The sequence below is a fragment of the Folsomia candida genome, unplaced genomic scaffold (genome assembly GCF_002217175.1).
Source record: "Folsomia candida strain VU population unplaced genomic scaffold, ASM221717v1 Fcan01_Sc023, whole genome shotgun sequence".
Taxonomy (NCBI): domain Eukaryota; kingdom Metazoa; phylum Arthropoda; class Collembola; order Entomobryomorpha; family Isotomidae; genus Folsomia; species Folsomia candida.
The window spans coordinates 1,900,182-1,919,309 of record NW_019091215.1 but is presented as its reverse complement, the minus strand read 5'-3'; the positions used below and the strand labels follow the sequence as shown (position 1 = coordinate 1,919,309).

At 36.1% G+C, this 19,128-nt stretch overlaps 3 protein-coding genes across 15 annotated transcripts in view; 2 read left to right on the top strand and 1 right to left on the bottom strand.

The window, feature by feature from the left end:
• The first annotated feature begins 273 nt into the window (after positions 1 to 273).
• On the top strand, positions 274 to 2,529 carry LOC110859017. Its single transcript, XM_035858998.1, has 3 exons — positions 274 to 754; positions 1,392 to 1,835; positions 2,190 to 2,529. The coding sequence occupies exons 1-3, from the start codon at positions 329 to 331 to the stop codon at positions 2,403 to 2,405; spliced, it is 1,086 nt and encodes a 361-aa protein (XP_035714891.1). The 5' UTR covers positions 274 to 328; the 3' UTR covers positions 2,406 to 2,529.
• Positions 2,530 to 10,855: 8,326 nt separating this feature from the next.
• The window catches only part of LOC110858869, a 123,615-nt gene continuing 115,342 nt past the window's right edge, over positions 10,856 to 19,128 (top strand). For 2 of the 11 annotated variants that reach the window (XM_035859121.1, XM_035859118.1), the window contains exon 1: positions 10,856 to 12,164. The gene's annotated coding sequence lies outside the window, so the exon portion shown is untranslated. The remainder of the gene's footprint in view (positions 12,165 to 19,128) is intronic. The other 9 variants (XM_035859131.1, XM_035859139.1, XM_035859138.1 and 6 more) reach the window with 9 other exon arrangements.
• Positions 11,325 to 18,487, bottom strand: LOC110858914. 3 transcript variants are annotated; one of them, XM_035859147.1, is made up of 5 exons: positions 18,260 to 18,485; positions 17,169 to 17,930; positions 16,580 to 16,714; positions 12,888 to 13,197; positions 11,325 to 12,719 (listed from the first exon to the last, which is right to left on the bottom strand). In XM_035859147.1, exons 1-5 carry the CDS (start codon positions 18,339 to 18,341, stop codon positions 12,710 to 12,712), a joined length of 1,299 nt encoding a protein of 432 aa, XP_035715040.1. In that variant the 5' UTR covers positions 18,342 to 18,485; the 3' UTR covers positions 11,325 to 12,709. The 3 variants fall into 3 exon arrangements, with proteins under 3 accessions (XP_035715040.1, XP_035715039.1, XP_035715041.1); XM_035859148.1 differs by lacking the exons at positions 11,325 to 12,719; positions 12,888 to 13,197 and adding exons at positions 14,077 to 14,235; positions 14,324 to 14,460 and having other exon boundaries at positions 18,260 to 18,487; XM_035859146.1 differs by lacking the exon at positions 11,325 to 12,719 and having other exon boundaries at positions 12,726 to 13,197; positions 18,260 to 18,486.

Genomic DNA, 19,128 nt, shown 5'->3' with positions numbered 1-19,128 from the left:
CCAATTGTGGCACCATGTAGACCAAATCGAATTATTTGTAACCGTACCTATTGAACTGATTGGATTTATTGTTCAGATATGACATTAGTAATGTGACGTTGCAAGTAATTGTGCTTCCATGTCCTGCTTATCATTCGATAATTTGTATGAAAGTCACCGACGTTGTGACGTTGACGTCGTGCATAACCACCGATATTATCATAGAGTGATAAGATATCGTCCCCTTGTCGCAACAAATCAGAATAATTATAATACACTAATCGATCACCCGATTCAAGTTGCAGCCACTACTCGAACAATTAAAATCGTGGATAAATTTTGTTTAAAAATGTTCAAAGTTTCCCCCATTTTCGCCTTATTTTCCATAGTTTCCGGAGTTCAGATAGTTTTCGACAAAGCCTCCGACACGAATCAACTGCTGCAAGTTACCTGTCCGTACCAAGATGACTCAGATTTTTGGGTGTACGGCAATCCTCGACAACCCAGAATCGACATATTTCCGGAAAAGGTTGGTTTCTGGACGTCCGCCGAGACCCCGTGCAGTCTAATCTACTACGGAGGATCGCTCCCAAAGCCTAAGAAAATTATTCTCTCGGTTTACATGGCCTTGTCCGGAAGGCCGGCGAAGATGTCAATTTCCGGAAGTGAAACTCCAGGTGGGCCCTTGCAGGATATTTCACATATTGATACGCCAGAGGGGTTGTGGACTGAGGAGGAGATTTATTTACCACAATTGCCCGGATCCGGTGTGGCAGTAAGTTTTTATGAGATAAATTATGGTCGATTTTTTTAAATTAGTCCTTTTTTAAATGATTTTCTGTTAATAACTTGAAAAATGTAATTGTAATGCTCGTTCGGTTTTTGAAGGGCTTAAAAAACTTTAAAAATCAACATTTTGAAAATACGACCACACCCCTTCGAAATTTAGATCATCAAATCAGAAAACGATTCACAAAAAAAGGTCTAATTAAAAAAAATCGACCATAGGTATACCCAAAAAACGAAATGCTTAGAAGTTTCTAAACTGTTAGAATTTAAAGAAATATATTGTAAGTGAGTTAAGTGTGACAAATATTGTGAATTTGCATCATAATTATATTTTGCACATGTGTAAACAGCAATTAAATTGGACAATAGCATTTAGATCTTTTCACGGAACTTGGTGGCGTATTTAGAGTGTAAATGTTTGCACAAAGCTTGTCAATAATTAATTGTAACACAGTATATTTGACTTATCTGTTTTTTAACTAGTTTTTCCTGATCTTAGCCGCTAGGAATTACACAGAGCTTCTAGATACATTTCCGCCTTAATTGATTTACATTTGCGTTTTAATAAACTTAAAATTTTCAAATATTTGGTAAACATCAATTTAACTTAAATATTTGATCAGGTCCTAAACTTCACTCTTTTCGGTGACGGAGCCGCCTCCTTTGTTCTTGTGGACAAGATCATTATCGACCTTGGTGACGGCCCGATCGAGCCAATTTCCATCACGACGGACTATCTCGCCCCGGAACACTGGCCGTTCAACGACTGTACTTATGTGGACGATTTCCGAACATTGGGATGTCCTGTTGATCCACTAGAAGAATCTGAACCCGGATATTGGTCGCCTTGTCAGGAAAAAGCGTGTCGAATTGAGTATGGAACGCATCCCGCCGTCATCCCGCTGTCCGTCAGGATCACCGGCTATGTGAAAAATGAAGGTCAAATCATGGTCGGAATTCCGGTTGGAAGTGGCGAAAATACTTCATTTATCATAATAGACACCAAGTCTTCGAATGAAGGAGCCTGGGTAGATTATGTGGTGAACTTAAGACGACATCAGGAATATGTGAGTCACTCCAAGGCATAATTCACATACATTTAAAATGTTTAGAAACTTCAAAATTTCTTGAAAAGGGTTAGAACGAAAAATTTATCAAGAGTATGTCCTAAACTTAGGAGAATACTTCCTGTTTTATGGTCTATTTTTTATAATTAGACCCTTTTTTGTAGATAAGTACATCTTACAGAAAACAGGGCCTAATTATAAAAATAGACCATAGTAAATATGTATGGTTGATTGGAATTTAATAAGGAAGATTTAGTTCCCACTTTGTTGTCTTCATCCCATACTTTTAAAATGATTAAATCCATTTTTTCTGGGGTTTGACATGATGACAAATTTAAACCATATTTTTTCTAGAAATATGGCATTCTTTTGATGCATAATGGTGGAACTGCGGTTCTTGACTGGGTAACATTCCTGTTCCAAGATGAGGATACGACTGGTCAACCAACCACGCAACTACCGACGACCGTTCCACCAACCCAACCACCCACAACGACTGGAGGTGCGGGCAGGATAATGTCCTCCTTTTTCTCGACCCTAGTTATGTTTGTGCTAAGGAAAGTTTATTAAACTACGCTTCTAAAAACCTGAGAGAAATATGATACAACAATAGGTTTAAGGAATGATGTTGGTATTAGGTAACACACATATTACAAACTTGGTAATAAATTTTATATTGATATCCATTTATGAATGTATGTATATAGATGCTTGAATTATTTTTCTGTCTTGCATAATTCAACCGTTTTTAAGTTAAATTAAATGCTGCGATGGAGGTGATGCGGTGTGACGATCCAGGAGAGAGGGGACCTTATCATGGTAGTAAATAAGATACTTATCTTTGGGTGGGGTGGTTACCATGGGGTGATGATATTTCCTGTGCGGAGGGTGCTTATCGTGATTGGTAGTGTGGTTTTCTGAACAAGTATTGGGTGTCCGGATAGTAGACATCCATTTAAATACAAGATGCGTTCAAAATATTTTCAAACATGTATATATCTAGATTCATACACCTATCGAAATATGAGGCTCATTCCATTCGAATTTCGAATGTAGAGTATTATCATAAGTTTATCATAATTGTAACTATTGGCAGGATAATTCAAACCTCCCTATTTTCGGCTGTCACCTTAATATTAATTAATGTGCGAATTCATCTCAGCTTGGAATTCGTTCATGTATGTATATAAACCGATTTTTCCGGTTGCCAAACTTTAAATGCGTTCAAATCCCATAAAATCTTCCATATTACGATCGTGGAATTCTAAAGGGAGATTTTGCCAAATTTCTCAAAATTCGCGGATTACCAAATAAACCACCAAATACTATCCAGTTATCAAATCTAAGTCCAAAATAATTTTAGAACCCAATTTGAACGACATTTGATGAGTTTTGGTCAAAAAACTAAATATTTCAAAATTTGCATTAAATTCGCACATATTTGTCTCTAGCGCGAAAACTACCTATCGGCGCCCCCAATATTATTGCAAATTCTTAATCTACTAATAATTACGCAACTTTTGAGGTATGTCCGGGCAGAATCGGTAGGGCGGTTAAAATTCATAGGTATAATGGTATAGGTATATCTTAATTAAGTTTGGCTTTGCTTTTGTTATATTTCTTTAAAGTAGTGTTTAGATTACTGGGATAAATAACAAGATTAAGATTATGCAAGATTGATCTTTTGATGCTTTGAGTTGTGTAACTACAAGTAAATAAATATGTTAAGATTTATTACAAAGTTCATGACATGCACTGGAGGTTTATCAATGTTATGAATTATTTATACTAATGAATAGAGTCGGTTAAAATCTGCGGATCATTTTATTACGGCGCCGGCGTTTGATTGTCCGTTAGCATGACACACAACTTATGAAAGTTACAAGATTTTTGTGCAAAGTCACTAAAGTTCATTAAGCTTATGCCTATGCAGTAATGAGTATATATAATTGAATGATATATATTTAATGTTCCTCCGCATTTCATTCTCGAATATCCCTATTTTCTTAATAAATGTACGTGTGCAATTTCTCGGAAGAATTTGAAATTTAACTCTTACCTTCGAAACTTATGTTATACTATGAATGATGTGAATAATCATGTGAATAATGATGTGAAGAATCATGTTCAGAATCATGTGCATAATTATGTGAATTATCATGTGAATAATCATGTGAAGAATCATGTGCAGAATCATGTGAATAATCATGTGAAGAATCATGTGAATAATCATGTGAAGAATCATGTGAATAATCATGTGAAGAATGATGTGAAGAATGATGTGAAGAATCATGTGCAGAATCATGTGAATAATCATGTGAATAATCATGTGAATAATGATGTGAAGAATCATGTGAAGAATCATGTGAATAATCATCTGAAGAATCATGTGAATAATCATGTGAAGAATTATGTGCAGAATCATGTGAAGAATCATGTGAATAATCATGTGAATAATGATGTGAAGAATCATGTGAATAATCATGTGAAGAATCATGTGAATAATCATGTGAAGAATCATGTGAAGAATCATGTGCAGAATCATGTGAAGAATCATGTGAAGAATCATGTAAAGAATCAAGAAATTTTTCTTGCGCCCTGATTGGCCAATCCGAAATACCAACAGCCAATCAGAATGCTAGAATGTCACGGAAAATTTCGAACGGACTTTTGTAAATTATAATATAGATGATGATACTTTGTATGCAAATGACGCCAGCGTTGCGTATGTAATATGATATAATCTTTTGTTGTGAAACACCCTGAGCCTAATATATATTGAGCCAATTGGTTTTTGACAATTGAAATAATTACGCAAATTGATAACTTCTCTAGATAAGCAAACAGTTTTAACTGATGTGTGCATAACCTCAGGTGGAAAACAATACTACAGATTCAGCCAGGCATGTTTATTGTGAACATGTACATTTAATTAGTCAAATTAGTTATATAACGACTAAATCTGTGCACATGCTAGAGTTGAGTCGGTTATCTAAAATTTTAATTAAATATATAAGGCTTAAATTTAAGCCCCCATTAATTTAGCTGAAACTTACCAACTAACTTACTGGGACCTCCTATTGGCTGAACTTGCCACCATACCTGTGCAACGAAATTCTCCTTCACTCAGCTTCAATCCTTTCACAGTTAGAGAAATTCTCCTTCACTCCCCTAACTAATTGAGAAAATTCTTTCAGTCCCTTCATTCTATTCCCTCACTCTTTCCTTCTTTTGTATTACCCCAGGAAAATCTCATCTTGTCTCATCAAATCTTACACCGTCCCATAAAAAATCTCACATCGCAACCGACTTTTTCTACTTCAGCAAATATGCTAAACTAAACTAAACAGCTAAACTAAAGCGAATGAAATAAATAAATAAAAATCCAAGAAACCAAGTTCTTAGCTAATTTATTTATCTTACCCGAACCTTATGACTCGATTTTAGTAAATAAAATAAACAAATTGACTGTGCCCGAAAGCGGCATATCAACACTTCAGTACGCAAGCGACTGATTTTTAAGTGTGCCCATCCTATTAGAGAGGGGGACTCTAAAGGGAGCCTTGCTCAGGAGCAGTGAGTCCCCTAACTGACCTCTTTAGCTGAGAGGCACCTACCCCGTACAAACAAGAGCCGAGTAGGAATTACTAAGTTTCCCTGGTCCAGGATTCGAACGTAGAACTGCGTGGTGACAGTCTTACCCCCAAACCACTAGACCAACAGGGCTTAGTTAAGTCACATACCTTACCCCAAACTTTGATAACAGACTCAACTCTAAGCCAATGCTTCAACTTTAATTGGGACATCATCATGTCAAATTTCGTGATAAAATTAACAACTATGACGTCAATTGATATCGTTGTAATATATCGAGATAAAGCTGTCGCCACTCCTGGGTTAAACTAAGCACAAAAATCATTTTCTTCTCATTCTAACCACTATCCTAGTCACAAAATGACATATTTTCTGCTCCTCGCTGTCTCACTAACGATCCTATCGTTAAGAGCCCACAGCCTAGTCATCCCTGCGCAACTGGCCAACGCACGGCTCCCGACACCAAGGAGTGGCATGACCATGTCTTACGACGGTTTAGACACAGTCTACATAATCGGAGGATACACAGGAGGAAGTGCCTACTCCAAGGACGTATTGAAGTACTCTCTATCCCTCGATACTATTGAGGTTGTCGGACAGTTACTTCAAGGGGTAGAGAGAGCCTTCGCAGGGAGTGATGGGACCGGAAACCACTACATCATTGGAGGGCGGGTATATCTGAATTCTTCTCCTCACATATACAAGTTCCAGGAAGGCCGGGAGTCAGTGGTGACTGTGGTCGGCACTCTTCCCGAAGGACCCAGCCGTGGAATGTACCTCAATCTTCCCCAGCCCAAACGTCGTGATTCTAACTTTACCTGCCGACGCACCAACGAGTATGAACGAGCAGAATTTCAACGATCCCCAGGTCTCCATTAAGCACAATAATTGATCCATTTAGACTGCGGCGAGGTGAATAGAACGTAGAAAATTAAGTAGGCGTTTATTAAACCGAGGTAAACAAAAGTACTTACGTGTACATATCTGTCGAATTATCTGTCAAATTATCTGTAAATTATCTGACAAATAAATTACTAGGCTAACCCTCAAAATAAATTATATCTATTGAGGTTAATTCGACCATTCTGTTTTCATTTAAAATTTATCTCACGAAGGAAGTTGAATAATTTAAACCAATCATGTTTTTTCTGCCATTCCTCATCCGGGTCAACCAGCACTGGCGACGCGATTTGACACTCAAGCCAATTTTTGTACAGGAACGATGCTTGTGGCTAAATATACTACATATTATGTTCAATTGCATAGGGCGGTAGATCTGTGTATATGTAATTCTGCAATAAATTTGTAGGATTAGCTACGCACATATATACCCAAATTTTCCAATTCCCCAATTTCTTGGGGAATAGATTAAACCCAAATTGTTTAGAAATTGGAGAATTAAGTGTTGTTATAATTATATCTTATTGTTTTGCCAAGCCTTCAACACTAATACACCAAATGGATGCCTTCAGACAGACGGACAGAAAGACCTACGGAGAATGGACTAATCTTATGCACATAACAATATTAGGATTTTTTATAAGCTTGCACTAATGGAGCAGGAATAGAGACAACATATACACATTTGCAAGTTTACCAATCTTGTCCTTCACTAATACCATTTCCTTATCTTTTTCCTCAAATCCAAGATTACGCTCTATGTATCTAAATTAGGTATATAAAATCACATGCCCTAAACTGCACATTAGGTCTGCATGCATGCTGCATTCATATTCCTTACTTGACAATGTCAGAGTTCAAGTCCATATCTTGCTTTAACAGTAACCGTATTGTATTTAGAATGTTAAGAGTCTGAAATTCAGACCGATTGCTAAATAACTTCATATGATCGAATTTATACAAAGGGTGCCCTCTTGCTATGAGAACAAGCTTGCTCTGCCGTAACTGTAGGGAAAAAATGCATTCTCTACCCAATTTTTCATTAAAATTAAAAGTTAAAATTAAACCGGGCAAATCCCAAGAAACCATCCATACTCAACTCAACACAATTCGGTATTCTATTATATACATATGCACTCCAAGCTATTCTGATATTTATAATTAAACAATATTTGGATCAATAAAGGGTAATTATTGACAGCCCTCAAAACTCTCGTCGTGGAAAATTAATCCTTCAAAACTTCAAAATCAGTGCTAACTAAAAACTGTGTGTGAAAAGATACAAGTTGGCTAGTAAGGTCGAAATATCCATAATTCAGTTGAATATTTATATAGTAAAGAATTACGAAAAAACACTCTCAGAAGGCGCGATTTTTCACATTTTTAGAACTTTTTTTATGCACCGAATAACTTGACAGAAATATTCATTCATTATTTATTCACACGAATTGAATTGATATTCATTCAAGATTCATTTATTCAAAACTCCGAATAAAATATTCATTCAATATTCAAACACTTTTAAATACTGAATGAATAATATATTCATTATTAAATGACTGAATGTGACCATTTATCTCAGCAGCTACTCATGCCCAAATCATATCCCCAAAAAATGGATGATATGGTAAAGGGATACCTTTTGTATTTCGGTGCATGAAAAGGTCACCGCATAAATACTGCGCGATAACTTGTTAAATCATCCAGTTATTAGTTGCAATTTACAAAGTGCAATCCAACTTTATCTCTTCTACTTAACAGAATTTTACCCGACCGAGTCACATCATGTAAGATATATATTTTTAATTTTTTTGAGATCCGACATCCCATAAAATGGAAATTATTTATTGTCGATTCTTGCACGATAAGATGTACATATTTACGAAATAAATAAATTTTATAGTCTAGGATTTTGAACAAAAAATTACGTCCCGTTAAAAATTTGTTTAAATTTGAAATTTCAATGATTTAATCCGAAATTATGGGAAATTCCTAAAAATATTTACAGGCGATTCTTCAACTTCGCAATGATTGCCTTGGGAATATTGTGGTGGACTGGAATACCAGTGTGGTCTCAGATTTTCCCTCCATTTAACCGCTTTCAACCCACCGTAGGTTTTCAATTTATCAAAATTTTGATTGGATTTATTGCCGATATAAAATTTTCGACTATTTTTTAAGTGTAATCAAGTTGGTTGTGGATCAGCCTCTCCCCGCTGTGGACCCGACGGTACTCAGATGTCGTCCTGCAATTCCACTTCTGGTCAATGTTACTGCCTCAATTATCAAGTACATCCTCTAATAACTAATAGTCCATCAAATTATGGACCAGCATTTGACCGCTGCTTAGATTTCAGATAACGTCATCAACTGAATTTTTTGTGGTTAGTGTGACAATCGAGAAAAAAACTGCAACACGACCTTGTGTAGACAAAATGAGCAAGCAGAATGTATCTTTACCAAGTTTGGAACCAGTTGCAAATGCCTCCCCATCACTACACCGACCTACGTAGTTTTTATTTTTAATTATTATTTTTCAACAATTTCAATTCTTCAATCGCTTTCGTCACTATTAAAATAAAAATTGCTCATCTATATATTTTAGTGCGACTCCGTAAACACTGCGTGCAACCTGGAAGATATTAATCCATCAGACATTCAACATTATGGCGACATTTGCCGTACTCTTGGCGAAAACTATTATGCCGAAACGTGCCATGAAGATGTTACATGTCGATGTGGGAATACCTCAACAAACGTAAATATTTATAACCAATTTAAATATTTTTTAAATGCTCAGAAATACACAAATGAATACGTTATCCACAGTGCACTATAACCGGTTGTGGGTCTTCGCTTCTCTGTGGGGTTGATCAGCCTGTACCATCCTGTAATGCCACCTCCGGGGAATGCTACTGTCTTAATTATCAAGTAACTATGGTTCATGTAAAAAAATTAGAGCTTTTTTCCAAAAAATCTTATGTTTTGTGACCTTAATTTCTTGTGGGTGTGGTCATATTTAAAAAATTTGGGAATAAGAAATGAACCAAATTTTCTGAGGTTTCTAAAACAGTTTAAATTTTTGAAATCGGTCAAAAATTGAGGTCACAGTGAGAATTTTAACATACACGTTTTTTGAGAAAAAAAACTCTAATTTTTTTACATGTACAATAGCTATGGAATTATGGTCTCAGTTTTACAATTTGGCTGCGTTTCAAAACCATTGCATACAAAATATCATCCTACTATAAAACACAGCCCATAACTCTATGTACATACCGTGTCACACATGCACACCAACGTCCTTTTCGTAACACGCAATTGAAAATCCATGCAATGGTCTGTACTATAAAACCACACTTTTATTCTATATATGCATTGATTTTCGAAAACAAACAGTCTAATTATAAAATTTTGCCCATAACCGGTTGCCATGCTGTTCTTGTTGACACCCTTGGCAACGTGTTTGTAAACATTTGCATACGATTTTTGTAAATTTATTCCCATCAAAAGTGACTTTTACTTTGTTTCAAAAATTATTTTACAAAACCTTATTTTACGAGACAATTCTGTAAAGATTTTTTGTTTTATTTGTAAGTGTGACAATTTCCATAACTGCAACTCAACCTTATGCCCGCGTGGTGAAACACCAGAATGTGTCCTTGATAAGTATGGGACGAGTTGCAAATGTATGCCAAGGGGACCATACTCTCCTTTCGAGGTAATTAGGTCTCCATAAAATATGATATGAAAATGTTAATTAGCTATTCCCATCAATATTCCAGTGCCACGGCCTCTTTACTCGTAAAAGGTATGCAGACTGTAGTCTCCAATTCGTTAACTACGCAACAATTCAGCGCTATGACCAAATTTGCGGGCAACTTGGCCGAGATTACTTTGCAAATCAGTGCCGGGATATACCTGTTTGCGTATGCGAAGACTATCCGGAAGCAGTACGTTTAAATACTCCAATAAAGTTTACTGGTTGATAGAAATTTTGTTTTGATTTACTTTTAGTGTCGAATAGATGCCGATTGTCCCTGCCCAACAGGAAGTGTAGGACAATGCGATGTGAAACACAATGAATGTTTGGCCGGCTGCAGAGTTAGTTTATTTGTACATGGTTGAGGATAAGTTGACCAATAAATAATAATGTTATCATCAATAGTGTTCTAGTGACACCCAGTGCACCGCAAATTGCCCAGTTGGTCAAAAAAGTACATGTTCCGGAGAGTGCACTGATTGCAGAAAAAATGTAAAATAGCTTAGTCCAAAACAAATTAAAACAAATTTGGTCTACTTAATTCGTACTCGCCTCTTTACTTTAGTGCTGAAAAGATTCATAGGAAATTATGATCGATGCAAATAATGGGCAATTTCTAAGCGTGTGAATTAGTTAATTTTAAGTGTTATTTATTTAGTGTGCAAATATTCCGTAGTAATAATCATACACAATTTATTCACTTATATATACGTAGAACTCTTAATATAATTTATGACGAGGTAATGTGATACATAATTAATTACTCAAGTTGATTCTCTTATTTGAGGCAACGTGTGATGATCTTATAGTCGCACTTCCGCTCCAGCGGAAGTGCGACCAGTGAAAGAGAGAAAGTGAAAGAGAGAAAGTTTACAAAATATTAAAATGAAAAAAAGTTTCTTCTACTAGCGAGGTGCTTCCGCACCCTAGCGTGCGGATGGGAGACCAGTGAAATAAAAGCTCCACCAGGAGAAAAAGTTTTCTCTCCGAGCAGCTGCTGCTACAAGGAGCTTGCTCATTAACTAATGTAAGCCATGCACGTTATTCACTACTACTAATATCAACTTAAATGCAACGTGCAATTTGCAAAGAAAATATTCACATTTGAGAGGAGATTATTTTAAAAATAAATACTTGCAAAAGTGTGTGTGTGTGTGTGTGTGTGTTTGTGTGATGAAGGGTCATACAGGATGGAGATTGATATCAATAAATTGTAACAACAGCACCAAAGATAGGATGATAAATGAAGGTTTTATTTTCTGGTAAGTGTGTAGGTTACATGAAATATATGTACATATGAAAATACGCATGTTTCATTGCAAAATATTTGCAAAATTAAGCTTGGTATGCTTAGTTCATTAATTATTTTAGATTTTAGTTATGATTTTCATTATTATTTTTTCTTTCTTTTCAAGTTACATATTCCGTCTTACTGCAACATTGTGTCTTACAGCGGAAAGTGAAAGTAACTCGACCAAGAGAGAAAAGTTTCTTCCACTAGTAGCTCCAACAAGGAGCTCGCCCACCAACTAATGCAAGCATGTTCTTCAGGTACAGTTCAATATAGGAGACATTTTATGTAACAAATATTAACATTTTTGAGGACATTTATTTCAGTTATTAAATTAAATATTTGGATTAAGTTTGTGCGTGTGTTTTATTTATTGAATCAAGGGTCGTGCAGGAAGGATGGTGAAATTTTAACATTAGCTGCGAAGATATTTAAGTTTAAGTAAATTTTACTTAGTTTATATTGAATATAGTAAAAATTGCTCGTTTTTATTTTCCAGAGGAGCCATATCCTTTGGCTCCACGCCGAGAAGCAACAGGTGCTGTGGTGGTAATAATTTCATCAAACGTAGACTTCTTCAACGGTCCATTATGGAGTTTTATAATCAAGAACTGAGCAACACGATCCCCAAGTTCAACTTGATATGGAAGTTTCCCATGGTTGATTAGCATAACCCCCAAAGTTCCTTCAAAATCTTCATCGACCACGCCCCCCATGACGTCAATTTTATGCCGCAACGCTAACCCAGACCTTGGTTTAATCAAACCAACATGGCCCAACGGTAATTTAACTTGAATCCCAATATCCATCAATATCATTTCCCCTGCTTTAAGTAACGCTCCGGATTGACAGTACAAATCATAACCGCAGATTGACGGTGCAACTTTGTTGGAAATTTACTTTCAAAGGTCTTCCTAATAAAGTGGACCGTTCTATAGTCATCTAGAAGGTTAATATTTATACATTTTTTATTTAAACTTCAATTGTTAGTCAAACTATTATAATTATCCACTTATTTTTATATATTTGAAATATGTAGGAAATCAACTACTACATTCAATCCATATAATGAGGAGATACCATCAAAACGGGATACCAAAAATTGTCAGGTAAAAGAAAGCTTTCTTTGGCTTGGAAAATCGAAGTCATAGCTACGTTACATGATTTAACAAATTTTAATTTTCTTTGGAGTGTTATAGGCAAGAAGTGAAAAAACTGTGTATGTCCCATTATATAATCGTTATTTGAAATAATTATAAGATCTTCCGAATTTTTATAGACGCCCTGATTAGAATCTACTTCCTCTGACCAACCAACTTGTTCAGCTTAAGAGAGGTAAAGAAAAAATAGATTTCAGTTTAATTTTGAAAGGATTTATGGGATCCAGGTAGTATAATCAGGGTCTGTGTCAATCTTTGTTTGCAGGGTATTGCAAGCTGCAACCAACGATTGAAAATATTTAAACGACAGGTTTGCCCCTGTGGTTTGATTCTTTCTGATGCAGACATAAGCCTGCCCATTTTTTCTCCAAGTTTGGAGTTTTAGCCAAAACCCCTGACCTAGCTGGCCCTCCCAATGGACAATATTTTGTCCACTAGGATCGTCACTCCTTTCCCCTTCGGGAGCAAAATTAAGCGAAATAGGACCTTTGTAAGATGATGAAGGCACATATGCTTCATGCTCCGGAGCTGATGATGATGAGCTTGCAGGAGGAATCGTAGTACGAGCAACAGGAACAAGCGCCGTTGAAGGAACAGGAACAGCAGAAGGCGGAACACTCTTGACTCGACCTCTCTTCTCCGCTGGGGACTTTTCTGCAATTAATAGAAATAAAAATTTAAAGCTTATGATTACAACAAATTTCCCTATTAACATTTTAAAATAAACAGTTTAAAACCCCTTAAAAGTTTGAGTTTGAAGATGTGGTTAAAGAGCATGAACAACCCCACTTTTAAAAATGAAATTGCTACATCAGCTTTAGATAAAATTTTATATTAATGAATATTTCGTATAAGATGTTATAAATGTTTGTTTGGCTGCTATAAATAAACCCGTTTTGTAGTGTGAATTGATTTATATCATTAATTTTCCCCTATAATGTACAGATTGAAATTAAAAGCTTGCATTTGCCGGGACGTCCCGTCTTGTACGGGACAAGACAAGACGGGTGCAAGACAAGACGAGACGGCTTGTTGTCCCGTCTTGTCCTGAATTTGCGTCCCGTAGTCTAATTCAAGACGGGACAAGACGTATGCGTCCCGTCTTGTCCCGTCTTGTGGGAAGCCCTAGATACATACATCTTTCCATTGGTAGCGTATTAAATATTTTTAAATAATTTAATACAGGATAAAGCGATGCATAATTGGAAACTTGCATAAATCCATCGGCATGATCCTATTAAAACTAATGTACAAATTTTTGGATCGTTTTTTAGCTTACACGTAATTCAAAGCTGTTGGTAAGCCCCGGTGGAGTTTATATCTGCTTCCCAATTTTATAAATTAATTGCGAAAAACTCTAGCAAATCAATGCTTAGTCCAAGGTTAGAAATTAGCCTTGCAAAAATATACAAACTTAATTTCTGGAGCATTTACTCTGAGAATAATGTAGTTACCGCTTTTACATATCTTTGCACAAATGCATATGGACGTCAAGAAATTGTTACTAGTCAAATTGTTGTATTTATTCATGTATTTTCTCAACCCATAGTACACAGATAACATGAAAATCCGCTAGATCTTGTTAACTTATTCCATTGCAACACCTTCATCTTGAAAAATCCGGAAGTTTGTGATGCCCAAATTATTCGAGGTCATCATAGATGACATATATTGCACTGCGTTTTCACCAAACTGCAAAGCAAAAATTTACAAGTTTTACCCTCAAGGTGTTTAAATACATAATTAATAATAAGTAATCAAAATCCAATATCATATTTACGTCAAGATCTGAGACGACGACTTTCTCCATTCCCTTCATCTCTCTAAACAGGTCCTCAAACAAAATCTTCTCCTGAGGGGACAGGGCTTGCGTGTGCAAGTTTCCTGCATATGTTGAAAGCTCGAAGGTTTTCAAATCTGAAATTAGAATATAATTTAGACAATCTCGTTTAATTATCAAGAAAGCTTGAATTCCTTTCAAATAAATATTACTTTTCCACATGCTTCTGCAATCCAGCAAATCTTGCAGAAATTTTGCAAATGTTAAAGGATATTTAGGTAACGTTACGACCAAATCTTTCAAACCTTCCAGTCTAGAACAAACTTAGCACTGGGCTCAACCCAAATTTGCTCCTTGCACCATAACAGTCATCATCATGAAAAGAGTCCACATTAAGCCATTCCAACTTTGGAAACGGTGTCTTCAATCCCTTCAGGAGGTCAGGATCATGCACCTCAAAGAGCCCAAGACTTGTTACGTTTGGAAAAAGATTCTTTTTACTCCCAATGTTATGTAATGATTTATATAAGCATTCCGACTGCTTGAACATGGTGCCAATAATTAATTAATGAAGGCATCCGCTCGGAAATATCTTGCAATGAGTCTCCACATTGAAAAATGTCGATCATCTCGTTCCTAAAATGTTTCAATTTGGGCATAATTTGCGGCAAGTGGAATCCCAATTTTGACATCCTCTCGGCATCGTAGCCTTGCTCGATAGTTTTCTTCTCGTGCCTATCAACATCTCCGAAGCTCAGATTCACCAGTTGTTCGCCAACTTGTCGCAGCATTTTGGTAAGTTCGCGCAAATTCATTTCCGCGTTATTTAGAACGTTCGATGTAACTCCTTCTAGCCCTATCGTGATGTCGGTGAGATTTTGCAAATTTACCAAATTAGGATATATGCCGAACGGAATTACGATCTCCTTCAGGTACGGCGATGCATCAAAGACAAGTTGTGTGAAAATTGGCAAATATGGCGTCACCCTATTGGAACTTAGAGTGTAATGTGTCAACTTGTTTTGAATTTTAAGCGCCTTTCGAAGTTTAGAATTCTCCAATGAACAAATATTACTCTGATCATTAAGAACTTTGAAATAGCCAGTAATTCCCAAATTTTTCAAGTTCGGGCAGGAATTCTTCAAAACTTGGTAGACTGGTTTCATACAATTTTCGTCATCTATATCTATCTCCAAAATTTTCACATTGTCACTAAACTTGTCACAGAGATGCATTAATTTTGAGGTGAAGGAATCCCGAGATGATTTGGCATGTGCGCGTGGCCCAAATCCAGGCATCGGGGGTGAAATTTTGTGTTCTAAGTTAGTGGCGCTAACACGTTTCGCAAGTCGGGGTTCCATGTCGTAGCAAAAAGTTAAAAATTCGTATGGATCGTTCAAATCAACCGCAGTTTAATTCGGGGATTGGGCATGGATAAAATTACGTCATTCCATAGTTGGGAGACTAGCCGTAGTTCATTCAAAGGGAACGTTGCCTCGTTAAATATTCCCTTCAAAACCTATCGAAGTTAAAAAAATAAGAATTAGGAAAGTATTAGAAGAATAAAGAAATGATATTGTACCTTACGATCGGGTTTCGTAATGCGATTTCCATCGATGAGATATGTTTATCCATTTCTTTTGAATTGATTTCAAATTTCCTAGATAATTATTTGACGCCAGATTATTATATGACACGATTACGACATGATTTATATTTATTTATCGCATAAATTAAAGAACGAAAGCTTGTTAGGAATTTTCACCATATTTATAACGTCACGCCTACCTTTTTTAGAACGTACCTAATACGTTGAAAATTTGAAATCACTTATATGAGTGTTTTATGTGTTTGACTGACTTCTTGACAGCGTGGAATTCCGGTGGTTACTGCGTCATTATCTATCAGGACTTTGACCTTCGCCCAAAAATGTGAAAGCTCAATGTATTTAGTAAATAGGCCTCACCAAGGGGAGGCAGACCCGTGGCGTGAGTACCCTTTTCTTCGTTTGGTTCTTTGTATTTATATTCAAAATAAAACGCATATGCATATTTTACAAAATGAGGGTTTAAAAGTTATTTATGCCTACATACGCCAACCAACATACAACATGTGCTAAATGTAACAAAAATATAACCGTCATTTAATCCAGTATACGGTTCTTAGAACATGATTTATTAATAACACAATGTTGACCTGAATTATAGCAGGGTAACATTTCTACCGCATTCAGAGGAATTGGATGATGACTATTACCAGCTTTTGATGTATTTGACTCCACCGACTTATATATATAGTTGAAAATATAGTTGTCGTAAACGAGGCGTTCAGTACCGTTGCGACGTTCCGCGTCGATGTAGGTGATTCCCCAGAGGGCGTGGCGGAGGGGTTCTGGAAATAATGGGGAAAATTTTTTTAGTTAGAAAGATTTTGAGGGGAAAGTTTGTGAATTTTTTAAGATAAAATTTGGGGGAAAATGGAAAATTATTCGTAAAAAATTCGCGACATGTTTTCTATAAAAAATTATAATGACGCCACATCAAGCTTTAGAATTAGTCGATTTTGGGAGAAGATTTTAGCAGAAATTTGCAAACATTTGATTAAATCATGACATAAGAGTAGAAAAAAGTTAAAGAAATTAGCCACGTTTTGTCCTAAAATTTAAAATCGGGTCTAACTTATCGATGATAAGTTATCATCCGGGAAACATTTCATTTAGTAAATTTCGAAAGACAATTTAAGCGAAGTTGGACCTCATTTTTTTGCAAAGTTGCAAAAAGTTCCAAAAAATTATTTTAACTATTTTATCCCCAAATTAAAAACCGACTCCATAATAATTATTTACCTTTCGAATCCGTACTTTCAGTCGACCCAATGAGGGAATTCCCCACCCCGAGATCCTCCACTTTGACCGCGGGCTTCTTGAAATTCCTCCCCATCCCCTTGACCTTCCTCCTCTTGCCAAATTTCGTCAACTTGGGAGGCCTCGAGTTCAGATAAGCCCCATCCCTCTTCGGAACCCTTTTTCTCTTCAAGGGTGTGATATGTGTGGTCAATCGGTTAGGAAAACTCTTCCTCAGGTCAAAGTCCGATTTGTTGTAGAAAACTATTCCGTTTTCGCCACTATTGTCGCCATAATTTTCGCCACCTCCACCACCACCGTCGCCATCTTCTAGTGTGTCGTCGTCGCCATTCATGTCGCCACCGTTGAGTTGATATCTGCCATTGTAGCCTTGTTGATAGTAAGAGACGTCATTTTTCTCCTCGTCGCTATTTTCGTCACCATTTAAAATTTGAATTTCCTGCTGGCCGTTTTCGTCATCTTGGTCGTCGTCATCTTCGACATCCCAGGCGGGCACGTTGACATCTTCCGGCTCCATGGCGTAAACACTGGCGACGTTTTTCCCCCAGGCGACGGCGACACCTTCGTCGCCAATTTCGACTTCGTCGTCGTCTTGGTCAGGGTGACGAAATTGGGATTCGTCTATGGCAGATATGTCGACCTTTTGGAGAGAGGAGGACGATGAGGAGCCATCGTTGGGGACGACGATCATCCCCACGTGGGGACGGGACTCTTTGAAGGAGAGGAATTCTTTGAAGTCGGAACCTGGGGAGAAAAATTATTGGGAACAATTAAGGGGAAGGTTAACATGGTTATTAATTTGGATATGTTATTCAAGCTGGGAAGTTAGAAATAATAATTAGTTAATGTGTAGTTAGGTAATTTGTGAGATAATTAATTGTTTGAGAAGTTAAAACCTGTGGAGAAAAAAATATTAAGAAAAACATCCTGCAAAAAGTTAATTGTTTTTAACCATGTGACATTATTTAAGCTGGGTCGTTGTAAATATTGCGGTAATAATTGATAATTAGTTAATTTGTGGGATAATTAACTTAGAAATTGTTTTGTAAGAAAAGTAAGTTAAAAATAGTTACCAAACTTGAGCTCGATATATTCATTTATGAAGAGGACTTGTTGCCTTAATTTGTTAAAGTTGTGGATAAATAGGGGATCCATGGTTATATCGGTAATTAATTTCAATCTGTAGTTAACTTTTATTTAAAGAAACATTTATTATTTTAACGAATTTCTTAAAATCGAGTCGTGTTGTTGTTTACTACAAGAAGAGAAATGCCAGGTGATAAAGATGAAATGTGCGGTGGTTGGAGGAAAAAAAATGCGGCTAAAGACTGAGACTGGAAAAAGTTTCTCTTTGTTTGATCTTTGTTCATGAATTTTGTGATGGGTGCATTTCTTGGAAAGTTTGCATGAAAATAGAAAATGTGGTATTAATTTAATGATGAATTTATTTAATTAAATTAATCTTAATTAAGATGGGAACATACTTTATGCATATAATATATTTATTACATTACAACTACATTTATTATTATTATTGGTAGATATTTAATAAATCTGTAAATACAAACATAAGTAAATGCATAATTTTCAATTTTTTTTATTTCTGCCGTTTGAATTAAGATGCATAAAAGTCATCCTATTTGTATCTTTATTAATTGGCACTGACGCATTACCAAAGTTTACCTTAACTTAAAATTGATAAGTAATTATATTTTATAATTTATTTGTCCTTGAATGATAATAATTTAAATTATGTAGTAAGGTAGTTTCGCTAAAAATTTGTCATGATTAGTAGTAAAATTATTATCAGTCTGGTAATATTTGTTTCTGCTCGGTTGCAGGTACATATGTTTCACCAGGATGGTGATAAATTTACTAGTCCGTACGTTCCTAATTTATCGCCATGGTGATATGTATTTAGAGAAATTTAACCATTGTAACC